General features: G+C 36.9%; 1 protein-coding gene across 1 annotated transcript; it reads left to right on the top strand.

Annotated features, from left to right (window-relative positions):
* The first annotated feature begins 8751 nt into the window (after positions 1-8751).
* Positions 8752-10965, top strand: LOC141662124 (uncharacterized). Its single transcript, XM_074469173.1, has 3 exons — positions 8752-8982; positions 9102-10448; positions 10683-10965. Exons 1-3 carry the CDS (start codon positions 8943-8945, stop codon positions 10712-10714), a joined length of 1419 nt encoding a protein of 472 aa, XP_074325274.1. The 5' UTR covers positions 8752-8942; the 3' UTR covers positions 10715-10965.
* The last annotated feature ends 4853 nt before the right edge of the window (positions 10966-15818 follow it).

The raw sequence follows: 15818 nt of genomic DNA, 5'->3' as shown, positions 1-15818 counted from the left end.
ATCTGTTGGGAGAAAAACAAATCAACTGCAAGTTACTGAAAGATCTCTATGGAATTGTTATGATCAATTTGATTTTCTGCCACTAAATTGGTGCCTCACAGATGAAGAATATTTTCAATAGCTAGCTGGAGAAATAGTCAGAGTCCGGGTTGTATCATATACATAAATCAAAATATATTATGATGATGGCTCTTTCACTTTACTTTGCAGCAACCTAATGAACACACTTTCAACCACAGAATTCAAAAGAGTGATCAGTTTGATGAAGGATAAGGATACAATCACAAGGTTCTGGAAATAGCTAGTTGTATGTTGTGTATGGGTGAGAGAAATGGATGAGAAAATTGTAAGGGCAAAGGCTGAAAAGGAAGAAAGAGATAGGAAGTATGTAGAAGAACTTGCAAGGATTGAGAAAAGATCAAATGAGCTTAAAGCAAAAGGGATGAGCAGACTTTACAAAGATGGACATTTTCTGAACATAAAATTTGGCAGATTCTCCAGATTTAGAGCTGGTTAGTTAAATGGTTATTCATTAGATGAGTGGCTCAATCTCGTGGAAGCTTTAAGAGGAACTGAAATTATAGAAGAAATGGAAGTGTTAGTAACTCTTATGGATCTCATTATAAAGGAGCCAGGCTGTGAAGATTTTATGTAATGAATGCCTTGTTAAAACTTCTATAACCACTTAATGTTAAAGATTGTATTTCTTTCAATTTTTGTTGTAAAGATTTCTTTGTCATTGTAGCTTGGGGTTAGTCTTGTTAACATGCATGAATTTGTGATAAACAATCTTTTCACAAATTGGGGGAGATTTTTGTGTAAGACATGCATGTACTATAACAAGACTAAGTCAAATTGACAGCCCTAAGTAAGTTGTATGATAATCTAAGTTTGAATTTTGTATTGTATCACTTAAGTCTGTAAAAGTGTAAATAGATTAGATTAGAGTATTTTTCTGTAAGTAGTCTCAACCCTAAGAATAAACTCTGGAAGAAGATCATGAAGATCATGCCTCAGAGACAACGTGAAGAAGCTTGGAGTTGAATAAATCTGTTTTGGAAAAAACATTTCAAGTCAAGAAATCTACAAGTCACAGATTAAGTCTTATAAATAAGTCATTCGAGAACTCCAGAATGACTTATCGAGAAGTCAAGAAAAGCTTTTAGAGAAGTCTCAGAGATATCGATAAGCCAAAATGAAGATATGAAGATTGAAGATGTCTATAAGTCATTTATGCACTAGAGAACTCAGAGATATCGATAAGCCAAAATGAAGACATGAAGATTAGAGACATTGATAAGTTAATTCTACATGCAAAGACATGGAGACATCGACAAGCCAAGTTCATTCGAGAACTCAGATATCTCGATAAGTCAAGATCATACTCGAGAACTCAGAGATCTTGATAAGTCAATTTCACATTCGATAATTCAGAGACTTCGATAAGTCACAACAACTATAGAGTAATAAGAGATCTCGATAAGCCATTATACTTATCGAGATGTCGAGTTCTCTATATATCAAACTGGAGATCTCGATGTAAAACTCAAGTATAGAATGCAGATCAGTTAAATATCCAAGATTATCAATCAACAAACAAATCAATCACTGATTTGAAAAGTCTACAAAAAGCAGCTTGAATAGTACAAGATCAAAGGCCAAGATTAACTGAAAAAGTAGAAGTCACAGACATGCACGATTTGCAAAGATACATTAAGCCAGAAATAGAAAGTTTTAGTTAACTTAAAGTAGGGTTTAGTACATGCAATTGCATGCTGTGTAAAACCAGTGTTTATTGTTCTATAAAGTAAACATTGGATACTTTATTTCAGCTGTAACAAAATAGATCTAAAAAATCTAGCAACTCTCAAGAGAGAAGCTGAGTTCCTAACATACCAAGAACCCATAAATTTGTAGCAAAACACTAGCTTGATTTTTATATAAAATTAAGTGAGTTTTGAAATATTGTGTGCACTGTCATTATTTCAGTTTACATAATATTGTTCCATTTCTTATCTGCTTTGTTCATCTAGTTTAAGATAATCAAAAAACCATTAAAATTATCCAAAACACATTCACCCCCCTCTGTGTTGTATTCATTACCCAACATAAAGATAAACTGCTTGATGAAAAATAAAGTTGTAGATTGAAAAATGTTCTAAGTCAAATATCAAGAAGTCACAGATCAAGGAATGTCAAGAAGAATATGGAGACATAAATTTCGCTTATAGAGAAGTCAACTCACTTGTAGATAAGTCACTTCACTTATAGAGAATAAAATTTACTTGTAGAGAAGTCAATTTGACCTAGAGAGAAGTGAAGATAACGATAAGTCAATTTAGCATGTACAAAAATGGAGATGTAGATAAGTCAATTTAGCATGTACAGAAGTGGAGATATCGACAAGTCAAAATACATGGAGAGAAGTGGAGATATCGATAAGTCAGAATATATGTAAAAGAGTTGAGATATTGACAAGTCAAAATACATGTAGAGAAGTGGAGATATTGATAAGTCAAAATACATGTAGAGAAGTGGAGATATCGACAATCCGTTTACGCATGTAGCGAAGTGAAGATATCGACAAGTTATTCAACATCTCGACACAGACACCTCTGTACACTTTGAAGCTCTCGATAAAAGCTTCAATTACAAAATGCATCTATCCAGGAGATTCAAGATTATCTGCCAACAAACCATTTTATCAATAAAATGAATAGTTTATAAATGCAGCTTGAAGAGTGTAAGATCAAGGGTCAAGATGAACTTGAAAAAGGAGGGTCACAGACCTAGAAGATTGCATGAATATTTAATGTACTTAAAATAGAAATAGACGAAAGGACTTTAGAAAATATGTTAGTCTATTTTAGTGAAACTTCTATAAACTGTGTATTTGATCTATAAAACATGTCACGAGTCCTTAATTTCAGTTATAACAAACATATCTAGGATTTTTTGAATTCTCTCAAGAAGTAGTTAAGTTCTTAAACATTTAAAAACACAGATTTGTAGCACAACATGTTTGGTTTTTAATATCGCGAAGTCCTTCGCTCAATGCGATGTATCATGTCGTGCATACAAGACTTTTTCTTCTAGAATCTTCTTTCTAAGAGCTAAGAGTCTGGAAAAGATGAGAGATTCAGAATAAAGATAGTCCCTATCCTAGCATTACAAGGATCACTTCACGCAATACGAAAAGGTTTTGCAGAAGAATTTAGCCGATGAACACGTGTATGGGATCTTGAAGCCTCACAATTACCAACTTCAAATTTCGATTAAAGAACTCTTCTCCGCGATTAAGGCCTCAAAAATGCCTTTAAAACATCTCAACTGATCGCGAGACTGATCGGAAGGGCGCTGAATTCTTCATCTCCAACTTAGTCGATCTCCGGTTAACCCAATTGAATAGCCTTCTTTGGAAGCCCCTTCGCTCATCAGTAAAATGTATACAATAAGTCAAAAGCTCTTTCGTGCATTTTTTTATGATTTCAACAAATACACTTGGTCCACGGGTCTTCGTGGTCTACGAGATAATAAAACCATTAGTAAGACTAACATAAACATGATACTTTTTGGTAGTACCAGTGAACCAGATGGCTGCAACGGTGGAATCTGGGGCGGAGGACTTGTAGTATCTCTCTAGATCTGGACAAAACGAAAGACCCCCTAACATAATTCGAATGGAGGCTGACCGTTGAGCTACTCTGGCCTCACGGGGTGGGCCCCTGTGGTTGCACGCTGGAGTTGCCATAACTTATGGCTAGAGCAATGGGGAACCCCTAATCAGTCCCTTCCCTTTCGATTGCGGATGCGAGAATATAAGTCTCATAGCTTCTTCTCGAGCAGTAAGACCTCCCTCCATCGTCCAATTCTATGCCTAATATACCTGCTCTTCAAGGATTAACTCTTTTGTGCATGAGGGTAGTTCTACTATGGAGAGATTCCTTCAAACAGCATATTCGAAAACAATTCTTCCTATAGCTGCAAAAGAGTTCTGAAAGAAAAATCAAATCATCCGGCAAGGAATAAGGCGCATTAAAGCAAAGACAACACATAAAGGTAAAAAAAAACTTGTCCTTTTATTTTAGAACTCAAACTTTCACTCCTAAAAACGAATCATGGTTTACCCTTTTTTCATGGAGAATTTTGGAGATCGGCGCGTTAAGTGGTGTATACACAGTCGATTCTCTATCTTTCCGCCTTTCCAAGGCTCGGTCGGACTGCTTCTTTTTATTAACCCTACAATCGTCTCTTCGGTCTCTATTGGACCCTTGGCAGTATTCGTAGCGGCTTGACTGTCGGTTGCGGTCATCTCTTCGAGGCTATCTATATCCCTCTAGAATCTTCATCTTTTTTCAAATATTCTCACCCTCACATATATATCATTAAGAGACTTTTGGGGATAATCATAAAGTGATGATATGAGTTTCTTACCTTTGATCGGGTCTAGTCCCGTGGTCAAATATCCCATGGATTTAGTCTTGTTTAGATTGGTGATCATGCCTGCTTTCTCCTTGAACTAAGTCAGGTAGTCACCTAGAGACTCGTTTTCCCTTTCCCTGCAATCTATGAAAGTTTCGGTATCCTTCTCTCTTCGGAATAAGTGTGAATAATGCCTTAAAAATTTTCCCTTCAGCTTCTCGTAGGAGTGAATCGAGTGTGAACGAAGTGACTTATACCACATTAATGCCTCCTTTTTCAAATAGGTCTTGAACATCTTATATATCATCATTTGGCTATGACCCATGCCCGTCATCAACAACTCATACTTGCCACAATGGTCTTTGGGTTCACCCCTCTCATTGAACTCGGTCAGTTCCAGAAACTGCTTTTCTTCACCAGGTGGGGGTCGATAGGCTTCGATCTCTTCAGTCACCACCGGTTCACGTCTAAATTTTCTGTCCCCAAATATGGCTTTCTCTAACCTAGATATTCTTGTTCGGGAGATGTCTCTTCCTCCTGTTCGTAGTCCGAAGTTAGCGCGACCTTCGTCCTCGTTCTCCTGTGGTGTGAGTCAGAGTCTGTGGACTCGCCTTCCTCAACATGGATTCGTTTCTCTTTCCGAGAACTCCCGGATCCTTCAGTTTCTTCAAGTGACGCCCGTAGCGTCTTCTTCTCCAGTTGTAGCTCTTCCCTTCGTAGCTTTATGACTTTAAGTTTCAGAGTATCGGCCTATCGCTTCTTGGCCTTCACATGCCCTGCCTCTTCGCATTCTTTCGATTTCCCCTTTTCTTTAACAATCTTCTTAGCCATCAGGTTCTTCAACATCGCCTATTCTTCAGGAGTAGGAATGATGTCGGCTTCTGCATCAAAATCGGTATTCAAGTTCTGAGGGGTGACCAAAGGTTGTTTATGGGGGTTAGTTTTTGGATCGGTGAACCCAAGAGGGCCCTATTCGTCATTGCTAGTTGTGATCATCTCATATCTCAGAACTTAATCTCGTATTTCCCATAGACGACGCCGAATGTTGGAACCATTTTTTTGCATGTCTGAACTGTCTTCGTCTACCGTTATTATGTTCAGCCTGCAAAGAGAAGAATGCGGTGGATTGTCCCCTCGATTCACTTCTGGTGTGAGAATGAGTTAATTGGTTTGGTGAGTAATCAAGAGTACAAGATAGTCTCATAATATATGTCCGTGTGTGTAACGAATGAATCATCTCTGTGTATAAACCTGAAACCATGTTAACGTAATGCCTCCGGAGTCTTCGGGCGGTTGAGACAATTCATCAAGGTGGACGTTGTGGCCTACGAGACCACGTTCACGCCTCAATCTCTCACATGACGGCCAACTCCATATGTGGGCTGACTACCCTTCATTCCACTTACTCTTCCCTGATGTCGGCCCAAGCAAGTTAAGCGGGCCAAAGAGAAGTGGGCTTCCAACATATATTATCATATATTGTATTAATAGTATGGCTATTATTTCAAGCTCAACTTACAAACTATATACATGTTTAGCTCTGTAAAGTGGAAATAATGAGCAAGAAAATAATCTAACAAATTCTAGAGCTTGTTATGATTAGGGGAAAGCGCAGGGCGAATCAGAGCGAGTTTTGGATAAAACCGAAATCGAAACCGCATACCCTCGTTTTTTAAAATTTAAAAACGTAACTGAAACCACCGGTTCAGTTTCGGTTTTAAAAACCTTGGTTCAGTTTGGTTATAAAACCGCGTCCAATAATATTAACAAAATAAATATAAATAGTAAAATTATTAAGCATTCAAATTACAAATACAAAGTACATTTGATTCCGAAACAAGAATACAAAATCATAAAAAATTACAATAATCTAAGTTAATTCATGAATAATAAAAATTTCATAAAGTTTGAAATGATTTTTGACATGAGTAAGTCATCACTAGAAACCATTACCCGCGACCCAAAAGTAGCCAGCAATCAATGATCAATATATATATTACCGCATCTTCTGTAATATTGTGAATAATATAAAATCCATGAGAAAACATATAGTCAAATATGAAATGAAATTAGTGCATCGTAACTAAAATGCTAAGAAAAGATAGGTGGAGTCTTAATTTAATTTAACCAACTAATCCTTGAAAAATGTCACATAATTGTATTAATATTGTTTCGTAACCTATACACATGGGTTTATATGCATGGCACTTGGGAATTATATCAAGGCATGGCAGCTGGGCAAAAAAGTGCGGCAAAAATATGCAACAATCTACTACAAACAGTTGCAGAAAACAAAAAAAGAATTGCTGTAAAATTCTGTAGAAATGTGATGCACTATTCAGCACACAATTGTTGTAAAATTCTTTCGTTTATTTTTTTGGTTTCGATTTTTTCTGCTCACCCCTAGTTGTTACAACCATATTCCCAAACTGCAACAAATTTTTTTCCTAAAACTCTGCAAAATTATGCTAAGAATCTGCAGTTTTCCGCTGCAAGAATCTGCACAAAAATGCTGTAGAAAATTGAAGAATTCAGCCAAAAGAAATTGCTTGGTTATGTACTCTTGGGATGCGATTACAGTCATATTATTTCAGTTTAATCAGAATGAATAAGTTTAACCAGAGGAACACAACCAAATTATACGCGTACGCAGAGAAAATTAATGTTGGAGTAAGAAAAATTGGTATGCACAGGCACATTAGAGAGATTCGTTCTTAAGAGACCGTAGTATAGAACATATATATTAAATATATATATTTTATTTATTTATTTATTTTTAACTATCGGATTTTTTTGGATTCGGTTTTCACTTCTAACCGAATCCGGAAAATCGGTTTCAGTTTTTAGTTTTGCGATTTCGGCTTCAGATCAAATTTTTGCAATGCAATCCGGATTTAACGATTTTTAACGGTTTCAGTTTCGAATTCGGATTTTTTGTGCTGAGCAGTAGTTATGACCGAAGACTTGATTTGTGCAGCCTAAATGACCATTTTAGTTTTGGGCCGTAAATGGTCCAAAACAAAGTGCATACCAACTTTGATTTGTGGTGCCAGTGTGGAGTGTGGACCATTTCGATCTTTCACGATTCCCTGGCCTGCAGCGGACTGGATAGTGGATACGGTTCTCAAGATTAAAAGTTTTTTTTCTTCAATAAATAAGATGTTGATTTTACTATGGCCGATCGAGTCCTGTAGCAAATTTTGGTCTAAATGATTAATAAGCATGCTCTATCATCTATAACCCGGAGATTTTATATCAGACACATTACATAATTTAAAAGAAACGGATAAAATAAATAATCCCAATTTATCTGTTTATTTTGACTTTATTCATAATTAAGATGCATTTACCATATAGTTTCATTGATTATTTTTTTTTAAAAAAAATTGTGAATAAAATTTTAAGATTTGAATTTTATTCATAATTTTTTTTTAAAAATAATCAACAAAATTATGTAGTCAATATATTTTTAATTACGTGCAAATTTCAATCTGGACAAGTAAATCGAGAAGGCGGAAGTATTATTTTTGGGAGACCGTACAAGGAAAACATAGTTATTGGGCAAAGGAAAGGAAGTGCTTTATCTCAAATGACAGGGCCCATGCCCTGATACCCACACAGAAGGACCTCTTGTCCTTTACTCTATTTTTCCTATTTAGACGAACCTCTCAATTTACCTTTATGCCCTTTTATAAACCGTTGTCAATTGTCAGCTGTCTTTGTCTCGGCACCTCTCGAGTACCATATCACGAGACTATTGTTTCTTATGTTCATGCACCAATTTATTTATCACCTTGTACTTTTTAAAAAAAAATGTTAACTCTATTTTGACTCGCCGGTTGATTTTAACTAGCGATTTGAAATAAATTGTTTAGCGGATAGATATTTTAATTAACTTTTTCATACATAAGCTAAAAAGGTTTTTTCAAGTATTTTTTTCAAATTAATTTTTTGGAACAAAAATTAATTTTAAAAAGTTAACAATCAAATTCTAATATTATAGGTTTGATTTGGTGAAATCTCTAAATCGTTTTAAAAACTAACTTCAAAACACAGCCTACGAGATCAAATTTTATGAAGTCGGCGTTAAATTAAACTGAAGTCCCGTTATTTTTAGGGAAATTACTTAATTTTATTTGATCTTCACAATAATGGAATTGCATTTTCACAATAAATAAGTCAGAATTCGAGCCTCCTATCAGTTTATGTGTTAAAATTTAAATTTTTACTAATCGGTCTTGAAGTAATGACAATTGTACATGCGGTGTTCGATAAATTATTTAAGTATAACATTATAGTACCCTGATTAGTGGCTTCCTTTGCACCCTAAAACCTGTACTGAGACATACCTGACACACTACTAGATAACAACATCACTGACCAGGGGAAAAGAGGGAGAAAAGAGAGTGTCTGGGAGAGAGTTTGAGAGAGAGAGAGAGGGAGAGAGAGAGGGTACAGTACTATTCTAGCTCTACTATTTTTCTCTTCCATTGGATCTCTGTACATTGATAATCTTGAAGATGGTGTGGCTGCTTCACTTCTTCTTTCTCTGTTTACTGGGTAAGTACTTCTCTAATGTCTTTCATTTCTCATGTTTCTTTACTATACTTGCTCTTAGTTTATATTATGATATGCACAATATAGTGTTACACAACAATGTTGCTTCTTTTCATTTGCAGCATCAGGCCAAGAAGATTCAGTCAAAATCTCGACTCTTTACAAAAACTCACTAGGTTCTCATACATTTTCACACACTTATGAAAGCACAGCAGTAAATCTTGGTCAGGACTATCTTAATGAGGTCTCAAGTAACATTCTCATGGCTGAAAATTGGGTCAGAACCCATGTTCTTGTTCACTACCCATCCACAGATGTTTCTACTATACTAGTAGGTCATAATCTACTCTGCACCAAAACACAAAATGAAGTTTTGAAACCTATTTTACCTGCTATCAAGAACATTTATCATTCTCTTGTTAGGTGGGGTTTGGAGAAAAATATTAAAGTTTCAGCCTCTTTTCCATCTACCTGTTTAAGCCTATCTTCTTCTATGTATCAAACTGATTTAGCTGACTCATATTTTAAGCCAATACTCAATTTTCTGCAAGTCACAAACTCAACTTATTCAGTACACACTCCTTCACATTTGGAGACTGTTTCTGATGAAACCCTGAAATTGGTGAACTCTCATTTAGAATCCATGAGGAATCTTGGGTTTTTGGACCTTAAAAAGATTAATGTGGTTGTCACAAACCCGAAAGAAACTAAACCAATGGTTAGGAAACTTTCGTATATTGTAGAGCCATTCCCAGCAAGGCCAACCCCTGCAGCTCCAACTCATTCTCCCTATGGCTCATCTGTTCCAGCTTTTGCAGCCAATAGCCCTCTTCCTCCGCTTGTTGGGATAACCTCACAACCCCCTTCATCGCATTCCCTTCCTCCGTTGGTTGGAACAATTTTACCACCACCCCATGGAAAAGTCTCTCCAGCTCCGCTATCAGACCCCCTTCCTCCGCTGGTTGGAACAGTCTCACCACCCCCATTGTCACACCCCCTTCCTCCTATAGTTGGAACAGTCTCACCGCCCCCATTGTCACACCCCCTTCCTCCGCTAGTTGGAATAACTTCACCGCCCCCATTATCAGTCCCTTTTCCACCCCAACTGCCTCCTATTGATGGACCTGCAAGCCCGCCTTTTGTTTTTAACTGGCCACCATGTAATCCATCAGGTGGAGGCAATGTAGGTGCACCACCAGTATCTGTTCCTATGCCAAGCCCACATAATGGACTTTGGTGTGTGGCAAAGCCTAGTGTGCCAGCAGACACACTGCAACAGGCATTGAATTATGCCTGCGGTGAAGGCGGTGCTAATTGTGATGCTATTAGGCCTCAGGGCAGTTGTTACTTTCCAGATAGTCTTGTGGCACATGCTTCTTATGCTTTCAATAGCTACTGGCAGAGGAATAAGGATAATGGTGGAACTTGTGGTTTCGGAGGAACAGCTATGCTAGTCAATGCTGATCCAAGTAAGCTTTCCTTGTTTCTTTAATATCTAATGCAAGTACTGTTATAAATGTGTATATCTGGAGAATGCAGTTTGATTGATGATTTGTTAGGAACACGATATCCACTTAAATTTTAATCTTGGGATAGTTATCTTTGTGGATAGCCTACTGAACTTCTGTTCCGGTATTTTAAGTTTACATTGCTTAAAATTTATCAGATGAACTGTCAAGACTAAATAAGGATTCTTGATGCAGGCTACCAACAGTGTCAATTCCTCCGGGGATGATTACATTGATGAAAATGGTGAAATTGTTCCGAGCCTTTTGCTAGATGGTTAGAATTGTATTTTGCACCTGGAATGGAACTTGATGTGCTTCCCACTTTGTTTTCCAATGTCTAAATGAGCAGATTACTTATGAGTAGGACATTGAGAATTTTTGTCTATTACTTTACTTAGTTAAGTGGGCTTTAATGCACAAAAGAAAGACATGAACTTTACTTTGATGGTGGATATAACAGAATTTCTATTTGCTTTAACCACTAGATTCTTTTGGTTTCTTCTTTCCTGCTTATTAACGTTAACAATAGTTCCCTAGTATAATCTGAGTCCAAGTATTTACTTTTTTTGTTGATTGGATGACATATAAACAAATCTCTTTGCTTCATCATTATTATTATTCTCAAGCAACAAAATATTCTAAAGACACTACATAACACAGGCAATGTTTTAGTTAGTTAATCTTTGAAGTTACAAATCTACAATGCTGAGTCTTTTTCCGTATATTTTATCTGTCGAGAGGGGCATTGTTGTGTGTTACATAGTTGGAACTCTGTATTTACCTTGAAAACAGGCTACTGTATTCCTCTCTACATAGGAAAATACTGAGAGCACAAAATTGGTTCCCACGCATATTTATGTGTTATCTTTATAAGCGAAACACAGTTTCGTTTGGTCGGTTAACATCTTCCTAAAAAGTATGCTAACATCTTTCAAAAAAAAGTTTAATTTTATTAAAAAAATATTAAATGATATATCTAATATAACTACAAACTCTATGAACTATTATCCAACTTAATTTCTAATTGCATTCAACTTCTTTCTTACCTCTTTTGTAGGGAACCATACAAAATTAATTTTAATAATTCAAATTATAATAAAACAATATAATTAATATCAAGAAAAAAATCAAAAAAAAATCTGTCAATACTATACTATTATAAGCGAAACATGGTTTCGTTTGGTCGGTTGGTTAACACCTTACTAAAAAGTATGTTAAAAACTTCCAAAGAAAAGTTTAATTTTATTAAAAAAAAATATTAAATGATGTATATAATATAAATACAAACTCTATGAACTATATAACTACAAACTCTAGGAACTATTATCCAACCTAATTTCTAATTGCACTCAACTTCTTTCTTATCTCTTTTGTAGGGAACCATACAAAATTAATTTTAGTAATTCAAATTATAATATAACAATATAATTAATATCAAGAATTTTTTTTTAAAAAAAACAATACTAATACTATTATAAGCGAAATATGGTTTCGTTTGGTCGGTTAGTGAACATTTTCATGAAAAGTATGCTAACACTTTTCAAAATATAATAAATAAGTCCGCAAGGGTTGATTCAGTTGACTAAAGAGGAGATAATTATCCATATGGTCACATGTTCGAATCCCACGGGAGGAGAATTTATGATTGTGCCTTCTGAACCAGAGTGTTATGGATTGAAAACTAAGGTGTATTAATTGTTGTATTTACTACTAGGGTTCGTGAGCTTCGAGACTTGATTTGACTGCTCTTGTGTTTCGTGACTCAATCTGCCTTAAAAAGATGCCTACGTACCTTGCTGATTGCCAAGGATCAAGTCAAAAACGTAGTTCTGATTTGTGGGATGAGGCCCCTTATATAGATGTTGGGAGACTTGGAGAGCAAGCCTCTGAATTAGAATGAACTTTGGAGTCTTAGGAAGTAGGAAACTGATTCCTTATCCTATGAGGTTTCTTGGAGGCCAATCTCCAAGGAATTGTGTCCCATTGGGACTTTATTATCAGCTGATTTATCCCTTATTAATTAATTACGAAATTAATATTCATGGTTTTGGGCCCTTTCTAATTGGCTTAATTGTCAGCCCAATTCCGGAATAATTAATGCGACATTAATTGCGCAATCAGAGTTTATTTTATTCCCTATCATTTGTCCCCCAACTTCTGGGAAACCATAAAAGGTTTCGCAGAAGTTAAGTTCATATGTTCTCTTACATGGTATCGTTTTTGCGTAAAGTGTGGAGCGACCTACACATTTACAACGATTTGCCTTGTTCATGGCTTCAGGGCTGTTTTGGAAGCTCCTTATTACTTTCTTTTACCTTACTCCCTCTTTTCAGAAATTTTTCCTCAATTTCTGAGATTTTTCCTCTATTTTCCAGGAATTTTCCCTTAATTCCTGGGATTTTTCCTTAATTTCTGGGATTTATTTCTACTTTTCTGACTTAAATCGACCAGAAATCAAGCAAAATCGACCAGGATTCCTGATTCGATCAGGATCCTGATCGAATTAACAACTAATTTGCCATTCTAGTCGACAAGATTTCGATCAGAAATCCTGATCGAAATCGATCAGGATCCTGATCGAATTAACTTGGATTTTGTTGTTGTGTTCTAAGGGAAAATCGACCAGGAATCCTGATCGATTCGATCAGGATTCTGATCGACTTAGACTTATTTTTGACACTGAGATCTAATGGGAAATCGACCAGGAATCCTGATCGATTTGGTCAGGATCCTGATCGATTTGGACTTGCTTTTGACACGGTGGTCTTTCTAAAATTCGATCAGAATTATTCTCTTAATCGATCAGGACTCTGATCGAATTAAGTAATTTTTCACCCCTCTAATTGAATGAGAATTCGATCAGAATTCTTCTTTTTTCGACCAGGACTCTGATCGACTTAAGTGATTTTTTACCGCTTTAATCGAATGAAAATTCGATCAGAATTCTTCCTTTTTTGATCAGGACTCTAATCGACTTAAGTGATTTTTTACCACTTTAATCGAATGAAAATTCGACCAGGGTTTCATTCACCATCGATCTGGACTCTGATCGATTACTTTAATTGAAATTCTGGTCGATTTTTGACCTTTCAACTTCTTTTTTTGTTTCTAGAATATCCCTGAAGTTTCCTTTTTATTGGGCTTTCTTATATTGGGCATTGCCTCTATGGGCTTTAGTCGATTCACATTCCTGAATTTTCGGCTATATAAGTGAGAATTCCCAAGAGTATCAATGGCGGATCGTGACCTTGCTAGGCTGGCCAAGATGAATTCTTCAAAAAGAGGTACCGCCATTCAAATACGCTCTCCTTATACTTCTCTTGTAGACATGATAAACACTAGAGAGGATGAATACCCATCTTTGTCTGACTTAGATTCTTACAATCATGGTAATACCTTTCATGAGCTAGACTGTAGGATAGAAGCTTTTAACACTATGTACAAACTCCCCCTAACCTTAGAATTACTCCGGCCGCTCTTGGGGATAGGACCTGTAATTGGGAGGGGGATACAATCTTTATTTATTAAGGAGCTTTAACCACGGGTCTTAGGTTCCCCTTTCACGAATTCATCCCACGTCTGCTTGCGGATGTGCAAATAAACCCATGTCAGCTCCCTCCAAATGCATGGATGAATATTATTTGCTTTATGGTATTTTATCTTTGGAATAACTTCCCTCTTTCAGTCGCCGTTTTTAGAAAAAAAATTAAGTTCTATAACAGTGCTTTAACTAAACCGGACTGAGTTTTAATACGTAAAAGGCCCAAAATCCCCCACATTTTTATGGTAACTTCATTGTCGAGAATAACCCAAAATGGAGAGACGATTTTGTTAGGCTGACATGGGCCGGAGGCGATTGGGCCACACTTTTCCGTAGGCCCTTTTGCAAAGTAGTTGATGGTAGCCCCTCCAGCATTAGGCTAACTGATGAGGAGGAGTTCGCTTATCAAGCCCTCATTTCGGATGACGGCAAAACTGACACATTGACCCTTTTAGAGGAGTTTTGCCTGAAGAAAGTTGGTCTCTCTCGAGCCAGTGATAAGGGTAACTTTACCTGTGTTTTTATTTCTTTCTCTTTATTGAAACTCAATCATTTCCATATTTTGATGTTTTTCTTCCCTTTTCATTTCAGCTTGCGAGACCATTAATAACATTAATAGGCTTAAGGAGGGAGAATATGGCCGCCAGAAGAGGGCCAAGCTCAATAAAGACCCCAGGAGCAAGCCTGATGCTCCTATCTTCTTTAGGCCTCATGCTCCGGTGGTGGAACTGGGAGATGATGTGGATCCTCCACTCAAGGCGCACTCCTTCAGGCCCAACTGTGGTTTTAGGAGAAGTGACCTGATGGTTGGGTCCACCAAACATGCTAAGCATTGGTCATACCATTCCATAACTCCCCATGATTTCACTGACATTGTCACTAGGAGTGACAGTGACATTGAGACTATTGAGCTTCTGGGCTCACAGGCCCAAGCTTTGGTAATATTTCTTTCTTATCTTTTAAATTTCAACTTCTTTTTTTTCTCTTTTTATAAATCTTGTTAAATCTCACTTCTCTATACAAAGCAACACGTACTTCCAGGCGGCCCTTCATCAGGCTAGGTCCTGGAAGGGGAACTCGGATGAATTTGAGAGGGAGATGAAGAAGTGGAAGGAAAGGGTCGAGGTCTTGGAGAAGAAGCTGAAGACCAAGGGGGAGGAGCTGTCCAAGGCCCATTCCGAGCTGGCTAAGCTCTGGAGTGAGAAAGAAACCATCATTGATGACTATATGAATTCTCAGAAATTCAAGGATCTTATGGATATTCATGATGAGGGTCTTTATCCTCTTCAGTTTAACCAAGGGTGGGATGCGGCTGTGAAGGCAGTGTCTAAGAAGCATCCGGGCTTAATAGATCCCAAGGACTTCATAAGTCCTGAACAGCCAGAGACAGAGGACAGTCTGAATGCTCTCTTTAACTCTCCCAGGACCGAGGACCGCATTCTAGATCCCAACACTTCCTCTCCTTCAACTTCTCTTGCTAAGGACACCGAGCCTTCTGCCAACGCTGAGAAGGGAGATACTGAGAAAAAGCAGGGGAAGGATGGCTCCAACATGGAGGAGTAGTTTTCTTTAGCCTTTCTAGACTTCATGTTTGTTGTTTTTAACTTAATTTAATCTGAACTTATTTCCCTTCGGGGATTATTTATGTTATTTCCAAGTTGTTTGCTTGCTTTTTCACTATTTCTTTTGAGTACTTGCACTATCTTGTGGGAGTTAGATAGTTTTATTGCCTTTTCGTAGCTTTCCCTTACATTTTTTCGTACTTGTACTGAATAGATAAGCAAACTGAA

This window comes from Apium graveolens, chromosome 5 (genome assembly GCF_009905375.1).
Source record: "Apium graveolens cultivar Ventura chromosome 5, ASM990537v1, whole genome shotgun sequence".
NCBI classification, from domain to species: domain Eukaryota; kingdom Viridiplantae; phylum Streptophyta; class Magnoliopsida; order Apiales; family Apiaceae; genus Apium; species Apium graveolens.
This window is presented reverse-complemented; position numbering and strand designations above follow the sequence as displayed.